The sequence below is a fragment of the Euprymna scolopes genome, chromosome 19 (assembly GCF_053919585.1).
Source record: "Euprymna scolopes isolate OS-2025 chromosome 19, ASM5391958v1, whole genome shotgun sequence".
Classification (NCBI taxonomy): domain Eukaryota; kingdom Metazoa; phylum Mollusca; class Cephalopoda; order Sepiida; family Sepiolidae; genus Euprymna; species Euprymna scolopes.
In genome coordinates, this window is record NC_136500.1 from 117,697,450 (window position 1) to 117,715,868 (window position 18,419).

The window sequence follows — 18,419 nt, forward strand, 5'->3', positions numbered from 1 at the left end:
GTGGCAGATTGAGTTAGACAATATAAGGAGTCATGATAGGACGATTCTAAAATTTTTCCCTATTCAGATACAAGTACTGATTTAAGTTCTTTTAAAATTTCTAAATATTTAATTAGAGATTTGATGCTTTTTAAAAATGTTCAAAAGACTTTAAACCACCTGTGTAATGTCTGCATCTATTTTGCAAAACGTGAAAAATACACTTGGTGGGGGTTAGGTACATTATAAGAGTAGATCTTTCTAGATATTTTTTCTTAAATGTTTTCCTTGTAATTCATTGAAAATTGTGAGACAAGATTCACTTTTCTTTCAAAACAAAACTGATTTGCATTTGTTCGTCGGTGATGCTGTTTGAAATTTTCATAAACGATTAAAGTGTTTAACGATTCGTATGCAAAATAAGAAAAGAGTGCAGAAACAGAATAGTTAAGAAAGCTCGTCCCCATGTCAATAATGAGTTTTTACATTATAATGTTGATATTTAGAAAACCATTCTTAACATGGGGAGGAGGGCTCTGTTAACTATTCTTCGCCTTCCCCTATGGAAGAATGTTCATATTTTTCTCCCAATTATAAAGATTTGGTCGGTTATTAGATTGATTGATTTAACTGTAAACAGAAAAACAAGATACAGATAATAATAATATTAACAATAACAATAATGGCAAATTTATAGATTAACAACTTTAGATAAATTAATCCTACAAAATGAGATTTACTGTTTTTTAGTGGAAAGAAAACAAGTGAAGCACAGTGAATGAGGCACAAAAAAAAAATGACTAAGTTCAGCATTTGCACCCCCCCCCACTCCATTTAGCCCAAAAGTCCTCAGGGGATGTCAAATCCTGGTGAAAATGAATAAACGGTGCAGTTTTAGGCCTTAACATATGTAAATTTGAGTTCTGCACCATGCAAAAAAAGAAATGACTAAGTCCATCATCCCCCCCTCTATTTAGCCCCAAAAGTCCCCAAGGCCTTAACATTTTTAAATTTGAGTTCAACACCATGCAAAACTGCTGAATAGACATACACAGAAAATTTTGGACAAATATAGTAAAATAGTCCCAAAAATGGAGTGTTTTTATTAGCCCTACAAAAGCCCTGGTGCACACCCAAGAGTTATCACGAAGTATAGACAAACAAAATTATATAGAAATCAGTTAGTTACAACTTTTCAGAAAGTTTTCTAAAAATCCAAGGCGTCAATTTTTTTTAATAAGCACAAAAGTGTCAGTTTTAGCAATTTTAACCCGAAAGGCACCCCCTAGGGGTAGAGGCAACCAGAGTTTTCCTGCAAAATCTGTTCTGTTATTTTTTTACTCATATCATGTTTAATGTTTGCGCAAAATTTCAACAAATTCCGAGGCGTAGTTATTGAGAAAAGTACGGATAGATGAACCAATGAAAGGACGAACAAACAAAGGTGAAGTAACAGGTCCACCCTTCTAGTTTTGAGGGACCAAAAGAAAAATTATTATTTCAGAATCAGTTTCATATATAAATTTGACGTAAAATGACTACATAAAATATTTCAGCTAATTTTAACTTTTAAAGATATTCACTAATTTTTTTTTTTACTGCTAATTTTATCTAATCTAATTGCTCGAGAATCAAAAATTAAACAAAATATTGGTAGAACATTACATTTTCGCATGATTGTTGACATTTAGGGTTTATATTACTGTACACATAGATTCGAAAAAGTTGTCAAAAAACAAATATATAACAAATAAATGTTATCAAAGGCAAGATAAATTACTTGTCTACCAAACTGGATATAATTTTCGTGTTTTTATTCAATGTAACATGTTTATTAAGCTCGAAAAGCATACAGTGTTTAACCGATGTATTGGAAAATTCAAAATGGCGACCGACTCTTTCTTTAACACGGTAAGTTCGGAAAAAGGTGTAATAATTAATAAACTAGACAAAATACTGTTAGAAACTCGCTCAATATATGTTACCGTGACATAACTTGACATATATTCGGTGTTTTTTTAATAGTATTTTGTCTAGTTTATTATTTATAACACCTTTTCCCGAACTTACCGTGTTAAAGAGAGTCGGGCCGCCATTTTTGAATTTGCCAATACATACATCGGTAAACATTGTATGCTTTTCGAGCTGAATAAACATGTTAAATTGAATAAAAACACAAAAAATATATCCAGTTTGATAGAAAAGTAATTTATCTTGCCTTTGATAACATTTATTTGTTATATATTTGTTTTTTGACAACTTTTTCGAATTTATGTGTACAGTAATACAAACCCGACATTTATTTGATGTGTTTTATCAGCATTTTGTTTACGTTTCGATTTTTAGTGCTTATTAAGGGTCCTCGCGCAGGACTTTTTGGCAGTCATTTTCTGTTTTCTATTTTAATAGAGTGGACACTAAGTTTGTTTTGAACTAAAAAAACGCCTTAAAATAAGTTTAAACATAAACAAACTAATCCAGGTAGGTAGAAGAGTAACGTTTCTTCCATTTCATCATATGCATTTGCTAAGAAGAAAGTGTAGTATCTGTTCGCTCCACCTTTTCTGACCTCAATCATTTGAAGAGAAATTCTTCTAGACTGAGACAATTTTAATTTTTGGGTGCTAGTGCAAGTGCACTTACTGATCCGCGCTATTTTTTAAATCGTATTTCCAAATTTAATTAAAGTTTTCTGATATATTTTTTAAGGTTAAACTATAGAATAGTTACACCCCCCCCCATGTTAAGAATGGCTTTTAAAATAATAACGTTATTATTTAAGCACGGAGTGCACTTGCACTAGTACCAATTTTTGTTCATATCCAGCTGGCAGAGAGTGCCCCCTTTTGGGAAGCTGGATTTCTCCTAAATTAAAAAACGACCTAGTGTCTAACTCTGTCCTCGTGGGGAGCCAAATAAATAGGAATTCTGGTTAAAAACAAATTGTAGTATCTGTTCTCAGAACGGTGTTGTTGTACAAGTCACTTTTTCTGTCCTCGGTCAGTGAGGATAAATCCTTCAGGACTGAGACAATTTTTATTTTTGCTCTTATCCAAAGTGAGTGCACCCCTTTTGGGGGAGCTTGATATTCCTCGCATTAAAAACCGACTTTGTGTCTAACTCTGCCACATGGGGAGGCAAGTAAATAAAAACGGAACAAAGAAATGACGAGCAAAGATTTACCGGAACTGACGTCACAGTAAAGGGAGATAATTTAAAATCTATTTCCAGCCAGAGTTTTAAGCAAATCATCAAAATGGCGGCGTCACTTCTAACAGAACTTCCTCAACCTGGTTTTGTATTTGAGAATTGCCACCGGTAAATTCATTGTTTGTTATCTAATTATTGTTGTTGTTGCTAATGCAGAGAGTGATCCGCGCTATTTTTTAAATCGTATTTCCAAGTTTAATTAAAGTTTTATGGTATGTTTTTTTATTGAATTGTAAGAATAGGTACAAAGCATCCTCCCCTCCCTATGTTAAGAATGGCCTTTTAAATAATAACGTTATAATCATTTCAGCACGGATCACTCTCTGCATGAGTACCTTGTTTTTTTTAAAAAAGGGTACTTTTGCATAATTTGACCCGAATCCCTGTCAAGCATGGATCGGGCGAGACCGACGATGACGATCATCGGTGTCAGCCGAGCTTTGTTCAAATGTTGAATGAAACGCTACCTCAACTTTTTATTTTATTTATTTATTTATTTTTTCTGTTATGTTTTTAATCATTTTTAAGGTGATATTAAGGGGACGGGGATGACTTTTTATATTCTGATTATTTATGTATTATTTATTTACTTAATTGAATTTTAGGGAGTTTAATTAGCCCAATGAAAAAGCACTATCTAAATGGAAGCAGACGATATTCGAATTGAAAGAAAGCGACTAAACCAAAAAAAAAAAAAAAAAAAGTGACAAACAAATATAATAACAAATCTAGACACAAATGTTTAATTAAAAAAAAGATCGGGGTTTGTATTACTGTACACCTAGATTCGAAAAAGTTGTCAAAAAACAAATATATAACAAATAAATGTTATCAAAGGCAAGATAAATTACTTTTCTACCAGACTGGATAGATTTTTAGTGTTTTTATTCAATGTAACATGTTTATTCAGCTCGAAAAACAGTGTTTACCGATGTATTGGAAAATTCAAAATGGCGCCCAACTCTCTCTTTAACACGGTAAGTTTGAGAAAAGGAGTTAAAAATAAAACATATGCAAAATACTTTTAAAAACCCACCGAATATATGTCAACCTATGTCACGGTAACATATATTGAGCGAGTTTTTAACAGTATTTTGTCTAGTTTTTTTTATTTATATCACCTTTTCCTGAACTTACCGTCTGTTAAAAAAAAATAATCCCGTTGAGGGGGGAGAGGGTTAAGTCGAGCGGAGGATCACGCTGGGTTGCAAAGGAGTCGCCCTTGCGACCCTTTCCTCAGAGTCAGGTAACAGAAGAGCAGGTTGGTAGAGGTAGAGGGTAGAAAGTAACTAAGTACCGAACTGCTAGCAGGAGCGACTAGACTTGTAACACTTGCTAGCCACACCGAGGCAGAGTGGTTTGAGGCCACCTTTATAACAAAGGGAAAGCTCCTCTCACCACTCCTCCCAACCTATACTCAGCAACATGGCCGCCCGCGTAGAATTAGTTGAATGCTTCCCCAGACACGTGAGTACTTATCTTCACCTTTTTTTTCACACACTCCCAACAAACAACAAGAAAAGAAAGAAAAAAGGGGGAGAGAAAAAAAATAGTCAATCAGGATAACAGGATACAGCTCCTGCAGAATTAAGCCGGAAGCAGACTCGGCCAGGGTCGAACCAGTCCCAAGGTGACAACAAGCCTTGTAGCAGTCGCTTAATGGCTTCGCTTGTAAGCCCCAGAATGGATGACAATCGTGGTACCCTCTTATTTGTGAGGGCTATTAATTCCCCCTTCAGGTCGCATGATAGTTTCCTGAAAAGTACCTTTGCCATAAGGCGAGCCCTGCTCGAGCTGTCCACGGAAAAATCACACAAGAGAGAGTTACCCAGCTCCTCCAACACAGATGCTGTTCTAGAAACAAATTCTCCTAGTTCGGAGAGTGGTGCGTTCTTTGAAGGTGTGAAGTCCAATATGTCCTCGAATATCAGGTCAGTAGTACTGTCCAGGTCCAAGAACTCGTTCTTGAGTACTGTCATGGCCCGAGCATAATTTGCATCAGTGCAGCTATAGTGACTGATCAACTGCAGGGCTCTATCCGTCAAGGAACACTTTAGGAAATTTAATCTTTCTGCATCAGTGGCCATGCTGGCCACGCAGTTCTCGAATCTGTTCAAGAAGTTCCAGAAACATAAACGGTCAGTCGCCACTTCTCGGCCGCTAAAGGTAGGGCCCGTAATCTGTAGTTGAGGGGGCTTGACTATGAACGAGGCAGTAGGCTTTCCAGGGATCGATGAAGTTCTAGAGCATTGGGGCTCTGATTCTAAACTGAGAGGGGGTTTAGGTGGCTCGAAGATTGAATCCAACTCCGCCAAAGTGTCCAGGTAATTACTCATCAGAAGTACTCAAAGGCTCTCGCTCTTGGCAAAGGTCCAGTTGGCTCACGCATGTTCCCAATTCATCGATCAGTTGCTCTATTTGCCTCCTGAGTACCTTGTATGTTGGAAGCTTTATGTTACTACGGCACTGTTTGATCCGGAACAGGATCTTCTGAGTCAGGGACTCCTTTAACAACATGAGATCATCCTTAGAGGAGTCCATCAGGATGAAAGTAATTGGACTTTTCACTTGTTGTATCGACCAATTCCCCAAATCCGATTTCTGTTGCGTGCCACTCAACTAGTGGCAGAAAAGGGAAGAGGGCCTCCTTTGCAAGATGTTAAAAAAAAATAATCCCATTGAGGGGGGAGAGGGGTGAGTCGAGCGGAGGATCACGCTGGGTTGCAAAGGAATCGCCCTTGCAACCCTTTCCTCAGGGTCAGGTAACAGAAGAGCAGGTTGGTAGAGGTATATAGGTAGAAGTAGACGGTAGAAAGTAACTAAGTACCGAACTGCCAGCAGGAGCGACTAGACTTGTAACACTTGCTAGCCACACCGAGGCAAAGTGGTTTGAGGCCACCTTTATAACAAATGGAAAGCTCCTCTCACCACTCCTCCCAATCTATAAATACTCAGCAACATGGCCGTCCGCGTAGGATTAGTTGAATGCTTCCCCAGACACGTGAGTACTCATCTCCACCTTTTTTTTCACATGTGTTAAAGAGAGAGTTGGGCGCCATTTTGAATTTTCCAATACATTGGTAAACACTATATTTTTCGAGCTGAATAAACATGTCACATTGAATAAAAACATTAAAAATATATCTAGTTAGGTATAAAAGTAACTTATCTTGCCTTTGATAACATTTATTTGTTATATATTTGTTATTTGACAACTTTTTCGAATCTATGTGTACAGTAATACAAACCCAAAGATTGTGTGTAAAGGATGGTTTCTCCTGGAGATGTACAAATGGACAGTGCCACCAAAAGAACTTGACTGAACGTCTTGAGATAGTAATACACACGGACGAAAAAACGCTTTGGATAATCACAGATTTCAAGGTAGTTCTACTAAAATAGCCATATTTTTTAAACCAAAGCACTTCAAGTCTTCAAATTACTACTGTTTTGTTCGGAAATGAATATACTTTCAAATGAATTAATAAATATGAATGTACATTATATATTTTAAGAGTTTTAAGCAAATAAAGTGATAAAAATGTGAACGTCATAAAATGGCGTTTTCGGTAAGGTTTTGTAATGACCCCCCCTGTTTTCTAAAGATCCGTACCGTGATTGTATGAAGAATTTCGTCATGAAATTTGGGAACCAATTAGAAGAGGTGTTAATCTTAATACTGTCAAGTGTCCGAAATATTTTTGACCATTTCTTTTTTTGTCGTGTTAAAAATAAGACTTTAATATGACGAGTATTGAACATTTTGAAAAAAAAATTCTTCGGACACCCAGTAGTAAATAAATCAATCTTTTTACTATCTTTATCAATTAAAAGTATTATTTTATGTTGAGTAGGACCGCGGTAATTGATAATTTAAAAGGACCTACCCGAAAAAAAAATGTTTCTATTTCTCGAATTTGGTCAAATGAAGTTAGTATTACTAGCAGCAGCAGCTCCAGCCTGTAGAATCAGCAATAGCACAGTGTATAAACAAACACGCGTTCTTTAATTTTTATTCAAGAACGAATTAAGAAAAATATGAAAATATGAATATAAATGTTCTTACGTTTAATTAGAGCTATTTTGTTATCAGAATAACATTAGTTTAGAACTATTCGGTTTTCATAATGTATAATAACAACAATCCCAACCAATTCGGCATTATGAATCTGTTGCAATTTCTCACATTTTTCGTCAAATTTAAAAACATGGTTAAAAAAACAAAATAAACTTTTGTAGATATATAGCTTGCATGCACTTTTATTCTTTAAATTAGTTTTGAACAACGAATTAAAACAATGTCTTACTGCGAACAGCCACAAATGTTTTTTTTCAAAATCAAAATAAGTATCACAATCTCGTTTATACATAGATTCGAAAAAGTTGTCAAAAAACAAATATATAACAAATAAATGTTATCAAAGGCAAGATAAGTTACTTTTCTACCAAACTGGATATATTTTTTGTGTTTTTATTCAATGTAACATGTTTATTCAGCTCGAAAAACATACAGTGTTTACCGATGTATTGGAAAATTAAAAATGGCGCCCGGCCCGACTCTCTTTGACATGGTAAGTTTGAGAAAAGGAGTTAAAAATAAAAAAAAACTATACAAAATACTGTTAAAAACTCACCGAATATATGTCAGCCTATGTCACGGTAACATATATTGAGCGAGTTTCTAGCAGTATTTTGTCTACTTTTTTATTTTTAACTCTTTTCCCCAAACTTACCATTTCAAGAGAGTCGGGCGGGCGCCATTTTAAATTTTCCAAAACATCGGTAAACACTGTTTTCAAGCTGAATAAACATGTTACATTAAATAAAAACACTAAAAAATTATCCAGTTAGGTAGAAAAGTAACTTGCTTTTGATAACATTTATTTGTTATATATTTGTTTTTTTGACAACTTTTTCGAATCTATGTGTATAGTAATACAAACCCTCAAAATCTATATCAATATTCTTGAAATTTTAAAAGCAGTTAGAAAACACATCAAACTACAATTAAGAAGCTTTTTATTTTGTTATTTTTTTTCTACTTATTAAACGAAAGATATTTTTACAACCTGCTCCAGCGTAGTATAAACGGCCTATGGAATTAACACCTTCAACCTCGAAAATAGAAATCAACAAATTTTTGAACGCTCTCTTTGAAAAAAAGCTCTCTAAACTCCACCTCTAATACAAATTATGTGTGGCAAGTCTCCTCCTAAAACACTCTTTAACCCTAACAATAACACTAAGTTCGAGTGGCAAGCCCCCCAACAAAATACCTCTGTAAGCCACATACAAGCATCTAAAACAAACAAACAAACAAAAAATAGATCTTTCCTTAAAGAAAAATACACATAAAAATAAATTGGTTAACTGTCCTAAAATGCTAGAATGGCCAGGAAATGATGAATTATTTTACATTAAATTTTTGTGAAACTAACCGCTCCCCCCTCTAATATTGTTTTTGTTAGCTTTGTCTCTGTCAAGTTTTCAGTATGTTCACACATAATTTTCCTTAGCCATACAATTAATTCAAAGTCCGAATGGCAACCCTCCCCATATTCTCATTGCATAGAAACCCTCTTAAAACTACACATAATCATCTTAAAAAAAAAAAAAAAAGCATGCATATTTTCCCATAGAAAAAAAAAGTTAACTGCCCTAAAATGCTAGAATGACCTGTAATAGGAAATTATTTTACATTCAATTCTAAAATAATTTGTTTATCTTTCGTTAAAGTTTTTCATGGCATTTTATACATAATTTCCTAAAAAGGTAGAATCACATTTTGGAGGGGTGGTCAGAAGGAGTTGAGTGGGGTTAAACAGAAGGTGTTAATCTACAATAATACCAAAGAAATATTGCAATATATTCATTTTTAAATGGTCTTATGTTTAGATTTAAGTTTTTTGTACATAAAGCACATTACAATTCAACTTTGAGGTCTCCAACTTCTTTTCTGTTTATGGATACATGGCATTTTTAAGGAATTGCTGCATATTTATGCACATTTACTGCAGATTATTTGGAAACCATAAACGTTGGGAGATTTTCAGTTGCATATTCTGATTCCTTGTACAAAAATACACTTATATGGTAAATTTCATTTCTTAGTCTTGTGTTTTAACAAAGATATGACATTTTTACTGAAAAAGTAGTGTAAAAAATGTGACGAAACGCATATGGTCTTAAAGAGGGAAAAATATCCAAACGTGTGAGGCACAAAAATAGCCATAACTTCCTTAATTTTAATCAGATTTTAAAAATTTAAAAAGATTCTTTCTTAGCTCATCAAGCTCTTTCTATGCATACCAATATTGAAATATTTCAAGCTATTTCAATTTTTTCATGTGTATTGCTACTTGAGAAAAAAAAAAATTAAAAAAATATGTTTACAAAAAACAAAACAAACAAAAAAAGGTTACAATTATGGTAAATTTTTACATTAAGGCCCGTCTTCCATTCGTATATAACAAAATATTTATTTTGTAGATTTCGGTGTGCTAAACAGGGGGCATTTTTTTTTTTTTTAAGTGTTTATTGGCTGAAAAGTTTTTTTTTTTTTTAAGTGTTTATTGGCTGAAAAGTTTTTTTTTTTTTTTAAGTGTTTATTGGCTGAAAAGTTTTTTTTTTTTTTTAAGTGTTTATTGGCTGAAAAGTTTTTTTTTTGTTTTTTTTTAAGTGTTTATTGGCTGAAAAGTTTTTTTTTTTTTTAAGTGTTTATTGGCTGAAAAGTTTTTTTTTTTGTTTTTTTTAAGTATTTATTGGCTGAAAATTTTTTTTTTTTTTTCTTCGACTTTTTCTGTTTTCATCTTTCAATAAAGACACAAGGAAATTAAAAAAGAAAAATCGGTATTATTTTACTGTAAGGCTCGTCTCACATTCGTATAGAAAAAAAAATAGTGTTTTGTAGTTTTCAGTGTGCTTTAAAAGAATATGGGAACCGTTTCCGTCGCAAATTTACCGTTTGTATGGTATTAAACTCTGGGACTATTTTCCAGTTCACGGCACAGCTTTGTCACAGTGTAGTATCGGCGAAAATTTTAAATTCGACGAAAAACAAGTAGTTTTCCAAATATGAAGCCATGTAATTCTATGTTATCACGGCTGACCATTTTTGTACGCGCAAGCGCATTAACCCCTTAACTTAGGACTCTTTTCTATTTCACGTTTTACATTAAGGCCCGTCTCATGTCCGTATATAACAAAATATTTTTTTTGTAGATTTCGGTGTGCTAAACATGAATCTGCAAACCGTTTTCGTCGCAAAAAAATAGTTTTTAGGATATGAAGAAATTACGTTTTTGAAAAGTGGGGCATTACTTTTATGCGCGCGCTTGCGCGTACAAAATGGCCACCCGTGATAACATATAGAATTACATGGTTTAATATTTTGAAAACTACTTGTTTTTTGTCTAATTTTAATTTTTCGCCAATACTACACTGTGACAAGGTAGTTTGGTACGCGAGTGCACATTTAACAGCCTTCGTTTATGCTTGCGCGTAGCGTAAACGAAGGCTAGGCTGTGAAATGGAAAAGAGTCCCAAGTTAAGGGGTTAATACCATGCAAAAGAAATCAAACAAAAATCCTTTTAGCCCTTAAACACTAAAAAAAAATGCTCCCTCTCTCAGGTGGCCAGAAAGTGGGTGCTCATTTTAAGTTAAATTTACATAGAAAAAGTGATCACCCACTTTGCGAAAAAGTAATTTCATGGGAACTATTTTTTTTTTGCAACGGAAACGGTTTGCAGAGTCGTTTTTTAAGCACACCAAAATCTACAAGAAAATATTTTATGTACGAACGTGTGATGGGCCTTAAAGTAAAATAATACCACAATTATAGGGTTAAAAAATCTGTTATCTTAAGTATTTATCTTTTTCTTGGAGAAAATAAACAAAACTTTCTGTTGATAAATATTTTGAAAAAAAAAAAAAAAAGGTGCTAATGCACTAGGGTTTGCCAAACGATTATGAAAAAAGGACCGCATGTTTCTGTGACGTCAGATTTGTGTTAACTATACGAACTATGGAAAAGCAGAAGTGACTTAAAACCTTTAACTTCTTCAAACTGCAATTAATAATTAATCTTTGTTATAATTTTGTTAGGTTTTAAGATTTACACAGTTTAACGATTAATAATATTATAAACATTTGTATGAAATATGGTTTTACTGAATGTTCATTCGGGGTTCCATATTTTGTTCCGTAAAAAGAGACAAACAAAATGTGAGGGGGGGGGGGCTACATAATGCTTAATATTTGTACAATAATATTTTCAAATTGGTTTTAATAAAATAGCTGAATCCCACAGAAGAGACATTGCGAGCCTATCCTTGTTTTATTGTTATTTCCATGGTAGGTGCTCGTCTGAACTCCAATCTCTGGTTCCCCCTCGCCAATCTTTCACGAAAAACACCCGTCTAGCTGAATCCACTATCAAAAATTTTCCCCACTCTTTATCTGTGCCTAAATCAAAACGTAGATTCCATGAACAAAGCTTCTTTCTTAGAAGTGCACGCCTGTGAAACTCTGTTCCATCTGCCTGCTTCCTACCTGACTACAACCTGGATGTCTTCAAGTCCAATACAAACAAATTCCTAATGGACCGCCCCCTTAAGTAAACACTTCATTAAATCTCCACACTAACATACTGTACTTGCAATAACCCTTATCCCTGAGTGGCTTCTGGGCCTTGATAAGTGGTGACCACCGTGTAATAAAAAAAAAAAAAAAAAAAAGCTGAGAAGAGTCATGTTTATATCAAAACTTAATATTTAAAAAAATTTAAACACAATTAAAAATCTATGTTGCAACGGAACATTTTGAAATAATGGAATTTTAATCGTTTTAATCTTTTAAAAATTAATTAATGTTTACGAAGTTTCTTTTTCTTAGAAAAGAAATATGTAAAATAAAGTGGTGAATGTTACTGTGCTATTTTTTAAAAATAGTATTTAAGTTAAATTCAAGTTTTACGCCATCTTTTTGTTTATTAAATTGTTAGGTGAAAGTACAGAATAGCTACAATACGCCCGCCAGCTCGGTAACATAAGTGCATAAGTATCAATAAAGTGATTTTCACCATCGTATTCAGCTAAATGCATAACAAGCGACATTTGAATGAATGGTTTATTTTATTGATGCTACATCGTAATCACGTGATTAAAGTTTCAGCAGACAAAACATTGGGAGTCAAAAGAGTAAACAAAACCTTAATATTTTCACACAAAAAAAATATAATTGCAAACGTTATTTCTACTTTTTTTAATATTTTTTACGCTGACATCTTTAGCGTAATCTTTACATGTAAGATTCTGATATTTCCATTGCACGCATGAATGTATAATTACCAACATAAGATAATGTTTATATAATCTTGGAAAATAAAGTAAAAAAAAAAATTAAATTGAAAAACAGGACATAGAAAAATAATTTAATTAAAAAATGGTAAAAATTATACGAACGTTCCATATCGGTAAGTACGGATGCGCAGAGTTGAAAAGAAAACCAGTCTGTTTTGCCCACCCTTCTCCTCTCTTCAACTACCCGTCTGTTTGTGTTTATCAACTTTAAATTTCACGTAGACATTCTGATAAATTTTAACGTAAGTCTATTTTTTTAGTGTGTAATTTTTTCAATAACTATAAATTGTTTTCTTCACCAATTGTAATTCTGCATCAATATTAATAAATAATGGTGCTAACTTTTTTTTCAATGAATAAATTGCCAGTAGTATAATTATTAATTAATTTAATTGCATTTTTAAATGAAGGAAGGAGGGTCTTCGACTCAAAAAAAAAAAAAAAAAAAGTCGCTCGGTATGCCGGAATAATGTTAAATAAAGAAATAAATTATATCTAATTTGTCCTTCCATACATATTTGAATTTTGCCGCCAGAGTTTTTGATGCGAAAAACAAGTCTTGTGCCTACTAGTGTCACATTTTTTGATAATTATTACGTTTTTAACAAAAGTTACGAAGGGCGTGCAATAAGTAATGCCCCTGACCCACTTCCCATAGCAGTAGAGCAACAAAACTTGGCACAGTTATTAGTCTTTCTCTACATAGGAACCACCCAGAGTTATGCATTTCTCCTATCGTTTGATGCAGCTCTGGAGACCGTTTTTGTAGAACACCCCAGGTTGGTCCTCCAACCATGACGTGACTTCAGAAATCAAGGCTGCATCATCTGAGAAACGCTTTCCTTTCAAAAACAACTTCATGGCTGGGAAGAGGTGAAAGTCAGAGCGTGCAAGGTCAGGAGAGTAGGGAGGATGGGGTGGATTTCATAACCACACGCCCCGTGCTTATGATCTGGTGACCTGCGAGTTGTGGACCGGAGCGTTGTCCTGCAGGAGGAGGGTACCTTTGCTGATCTTGCCCCACCTCTTGATTTTGATAGCTTCCCTTAATTTCCTCAGAAGTGAAACATAATAGGCTCCTGTAATTGTGGTGCCCTTCGCCAGGAAATCTGTCATCACTACTCCGTCCTGGTCCCAGAAGACTGTGAGCATGACTTTGCCAGCGGAGGGCTGCACCGTTGCCTTCTTTGGAGGTGGTGAGTCCAAGTGCTTCCACTGCATTGACTGGGCTTTGGTCTCTGGATCATAGTGATGGACCCAGGTTTCATCTTGTGTAATCAGTCTTTTGAAAAACTTTGACTCATCTTCTTGCACATCTCCAAATTCATCCTCGAGTACTCAACGCATTCTCGCTTCTGAAATGGTGTGAGCAACCTGGGAATCCATCTGGCAGACACCTTATGCAAATGGTCATGAATGATAGTTTCCACAGACCCTGTACTAATCTTGACATCTTGGGTTATTTGTCGAATAGTAATGCGCCGATCTTCCAAAATGGCAGCCTCAACTTGACGGACAGATGCCTCATCAATGGCAGAAGGGGGTAGGGGGCGACCAGGTCTGGGAACTGTTTCCACAGACTTCCGGCCCATGTTTGAATTCACGATGCCAGCGTTTTACAAGGTCATATGATGGGGCATTATCACCATAAGTTTCTTTCATTTCATCAAAAGTTTCCTGTGGTGTGCATCCTTTCAAATACAAAAACCGGATCACTACTCAACATTCAACAGGCTCCATTTCACACCTGACTCAATTCAAACGCCTGTAAAACAGAAACCACAATTAATTCAGAGCTGTAATTTGCCACATAATCCATAGAGATATAAATCATTGCACATGCAAAGTTTCAGCTAGATCAGACAACTGGAAGTGGGTCAGGGGCATTACTTATTGCACCCCCCTCGTAATTAACTTAATACTTAGAAATAATTACAGAAAACTTATATTTTTCTTCCCAGAAAAATGTAAACACAATCTTTGTCATAGTGAATTTTTACGTGAAATGAAGGTTTTTTCAGATTTGAGATAAAATTATTCCATGTATTTTTTTTTTTTTTTTTCATTATTTTTTTTGTCTTGGAGAAATTGACTTTAAACTATAATCTTTCAAACATAATAAAAAAAAAGTAATCGAAAATTTAAAAAAATTATTAACCGCCGTTCAAAACCAATCCCCCCCCCCACCGAAACAGCCATTAAATTGCCCATACCTACCCTTTTCTCTTCCTTGTATGTAACCTCTTTTCCGCAGAAGACACATTGCGAGTCTCTCTGCTTTATCGTTATTTTCATGGCAAATACTCGTCTGAGCTCCAATCTATGGTCCCCTTCACCTAGCTTTCACGAAAAACACTTGTCTAGCTGAACCCACTATCAATAATTTCCCCCACTTTCTTAGAACTGCACGCCTGTGGAACTCTGTTCTGTTTTCCTGCTTTCAAACTGACTACAATGTGGTTGTCTTCAAGTCCAACGTGAACAAGTTTTTGATGAGCCGTCCCTTTAAGTAATCCAATTTACCAAATTTCCACTACTAACGGTTAATACATATTTTTCATATTGACTACTGTACACTTATTAACACTTATCCTTGAGTAGCCTCCAGGCCTTGATAAGTGGTAACTCCTTTGTAAAAAAAAAAAAAAATACCCAAAAAAACATAACTTTAGTAAAGGTTTTTTGTTTCAACAAAATAATACATTTCCACTAAGATTTAAATAAAAAATGGGTTCATTATATCATTATTTGATAAATACTGAAAATTTCATAAAAATTGGTTAATTTCCTGATTTTTTTAGTGTTTATTCATTTTAAGCATCAGCTATTCATTTTGTACTTAACTAACTATTGTTGACACCTTTTTTTTTCATCTTCATCGAAACAGTAAAATTTGATTTTCTTTAATTAAAAAAACTACTTGATCAAATTAGGTGGTTTTGGGAATTCGTCCCGTAACTGGTACACAAATACAGATATTTTTGTATTTTCTTTAATTTTAAATGCTGCCATGAGTGCCAATAAATGTCACGATAATATTATATCCTATATGATTTGAGTTTTTAGTTGTTGCTTTTTATACTAGATCTATTTCTACACACATACATGCTTAGATCTGATGACTTCCGAGTAAGAATTTGTAATGATTTGAGTGTTGTGAGCAATTCTTCCTTTATTTTCATGGACCAATGCATTCAGGTGGCACATAAGGCTAGCATGTGTGTACTTTCTCATCTGTCGCTCCTTTGCTATCTTGACAGCCAACATCTTCTTACCACTATATCTATCTCTAGTGCAACCTATTCTGGAATATGACACCCAAGTTTCATTCCCATATTTTATTTGGGATTTGCAGCACAGGGATTTCAGAGACTTAAAACACAGATAATTCATGGACTTCACACAGTCTTATGAACAAGTGGAGGTCGTTGATCTGCATTTGTTGAAGAACAGCTAATGGAGACCTCATTCTCTACTTCATCATCATGTGCGGCAACTACAATTTACCCCATGACCTCTTCACACCAGCTCTGGAGAGAGGGCTTTGTGGAACTTGAAGCTGTACCTGAGACAATTTCAACTAAATTGTCAAATGTCTTTTTTAGTTCTGCTTGTGTCAATGTGGAACAGGTTTCCAGAAGCTGTGGTCAGACTACAGATTAGCAAAGAGTTCGAGGCAAGGCAACACCGAATGTATTATGACTACTGGTTTTTAGATAATTATGCCTCACTTGAGCAGTGGAAGATACATGAACTAGAATAAATATACCTTGTGAGAAGTTTTTTTTATCTCAGCACTGAATCATAGTTTCCATGGAATTCAGAAAAAAAAAAACATCTACAATAGTTATTTATATCTCATTAGAAGAACAGTAGAATTTTCTTTCTTTGATTCTGCTTTGTGGAAACAGTCTACCAGAAGTAGTAACAGTGTCTATTATATCCAGGATTAAAGAGGTCTTGTACAAAATGTTCAGAAATATGCATCTGACTATCCATTTATATAGATTGTTGCACTTTACTATATTTTACAAATAAATTTGATTTTACATCCATAATTGAATAAATAGTAAAAACCACAAGTCTTTTTCTTTTTAGTTTTAATAAAAATTTAATTAAGAGAAATTGCATAAACCTGCACTTGTGCATATGCTATATAGAAAGATGTGATAAAATCTACACATCCTTACTGAAGAAATCTTGGAGTCTTTAAAGGTTACTGATTATTTCTCTATGCTGTTGCATGTCTACATCTCTGATCAATAACTGTTTTCTATTCCCTTAAAAATGATACATTGCAAAGTTCAACCAGTAACAGGTTGCTTGTATATAGTTGTTTATCACAAATAAACTTAGATAGTTAAAAAAAAAAAAAAATGGACAAAACCTTTTCTTCAAAGCCATCTATATATATATATATATATATATATATATATATATATATATATATATATATATATATATATATATATATATATAAAAGCGAAATGTTTGTATGTGTGTTTGTGTGTCCGCTAAAAACTTTCGACAGACACAACAAAAATTCACAAACTCGGTATCATATTGAAGCCCCAATCCTTCGCCCGAAAAATATAAAAAAAATTGGCCAAAAACGTTCATTTTTTTCACCCCGAAATTGACAATTTTCGACAGGAGAGGGTCAACAAAAACGGTCCTCTCGTGATGACGACTGGTTCTACGCATGCGTCAGATGACGTCATGACCTGATTTACTTTAAATAGTTGAAGAACTGACTAAATTTCATGTACGTCGTGTTAGCTCAGTTGGATAGAGCGTTGGTTCATTATCTGAACGTTTTGGGTTTGAATCGTGGTGTGAGATATCTTTTTCTTTTTTTTCGATTTTTTTTAAATTTAAATATTGAATCAGTGTTATTTAAGCCATTTTTCACGTAATGTTCGTTTTTCTGTTTTTTTTGTTGTTTTTTTTACTTCACTTATCCACCCCTGACCACACACCCAAAAACACCCGGGTACCCACCGATTTTTTAAATTTTAATATCGAAACAGGCTTATTCACGTGTTCGTTTTTCTGTTTTCTTTTTTGTTTTTTCGATTTTTACATTTAACATCATTCGTTTGCTTTACGTTAGTTTTTTTGGTGTTTTTTTCGATGTTTTGATACCCCCCCCCGCTTAAGTTTTAACGTTCGTTTTTGTTTTCTTTTTTTACTTCGCTTATAACAAACAAACCTGGTCACTACGACTTGCGTGCGGGCGCCTTTCAATTTGGTTCTTACTTAAATAAATTCAAACATCTTTCAGTAACTCATTCTGGCTGGCTGAACGGTTCATGTATTTTTTTCACATTTTATTTTCAAACTTCGCCTCAGGGCCTCGGGGTCGATCCTACCCCCCCCCCCCCCGGTTTCTTTTTTATTTAAGAGCACACACACCTCCAAACACCTGGGCAAAAACCGTCCTCCATTGACGAGATCAGTTCTACGCATGCATCAGACGACGTCATGATCTGATTTAGTTTAAATATTTGAAGAACTGAGAGAATTTCATGTATGTCGTGTTAGCTAAGTTGGCTAGAGCGTTGGTTCATTATCTAAACGTTTTGGGTTCGAATCGTGGTGTGAGATTTTTCGATTTTTAAAATTTTAATATTGAAGCAATGTTATTTAAGCCATTTTACGTAATGTTCGTTTTTCTGTTTTTTTTTTTGTTGTTTTTTTTTAATTCGCTTATTCTTAGGTTTTCATTAACACCCCCAACCCCGACGGACCACACACACCCAAAGACACCCGGGTACACACCGAATTTTTAAATTTTAATATCGAAACAGGCTTATTCAAGCCATTTTTCACATGTTTTGTTTTTATTTTTCAGATTTTTTAAAGCAGTT

General features: G+C 34.3%; 1 protein-coding gene across 1 annotated transcript in view; it reads left to right on the plus strand.

The window, feature by feature from the left end:
- Positions 1-3,145: 3,145 nt before the first annotated feature.
- Positions 3,146-18,419, plus strand: part of LOC145239901 (proteasome subunit beta type-7-like) — a 31,150-nt gene continuing 15,876 nt past the window's right edge. The window contains exon 1 of the mRNA XM_080103525.1: positions 3,146-3,297. Coding sequence (XP_079959651.1) covers positions 3,236-3,297 — 62 coding nt within the window. The 5' untranslated portion in view covers positions 3,146-3,235. The remainder of the gene's footprint in view (positions 3,298-18,419) is intronic.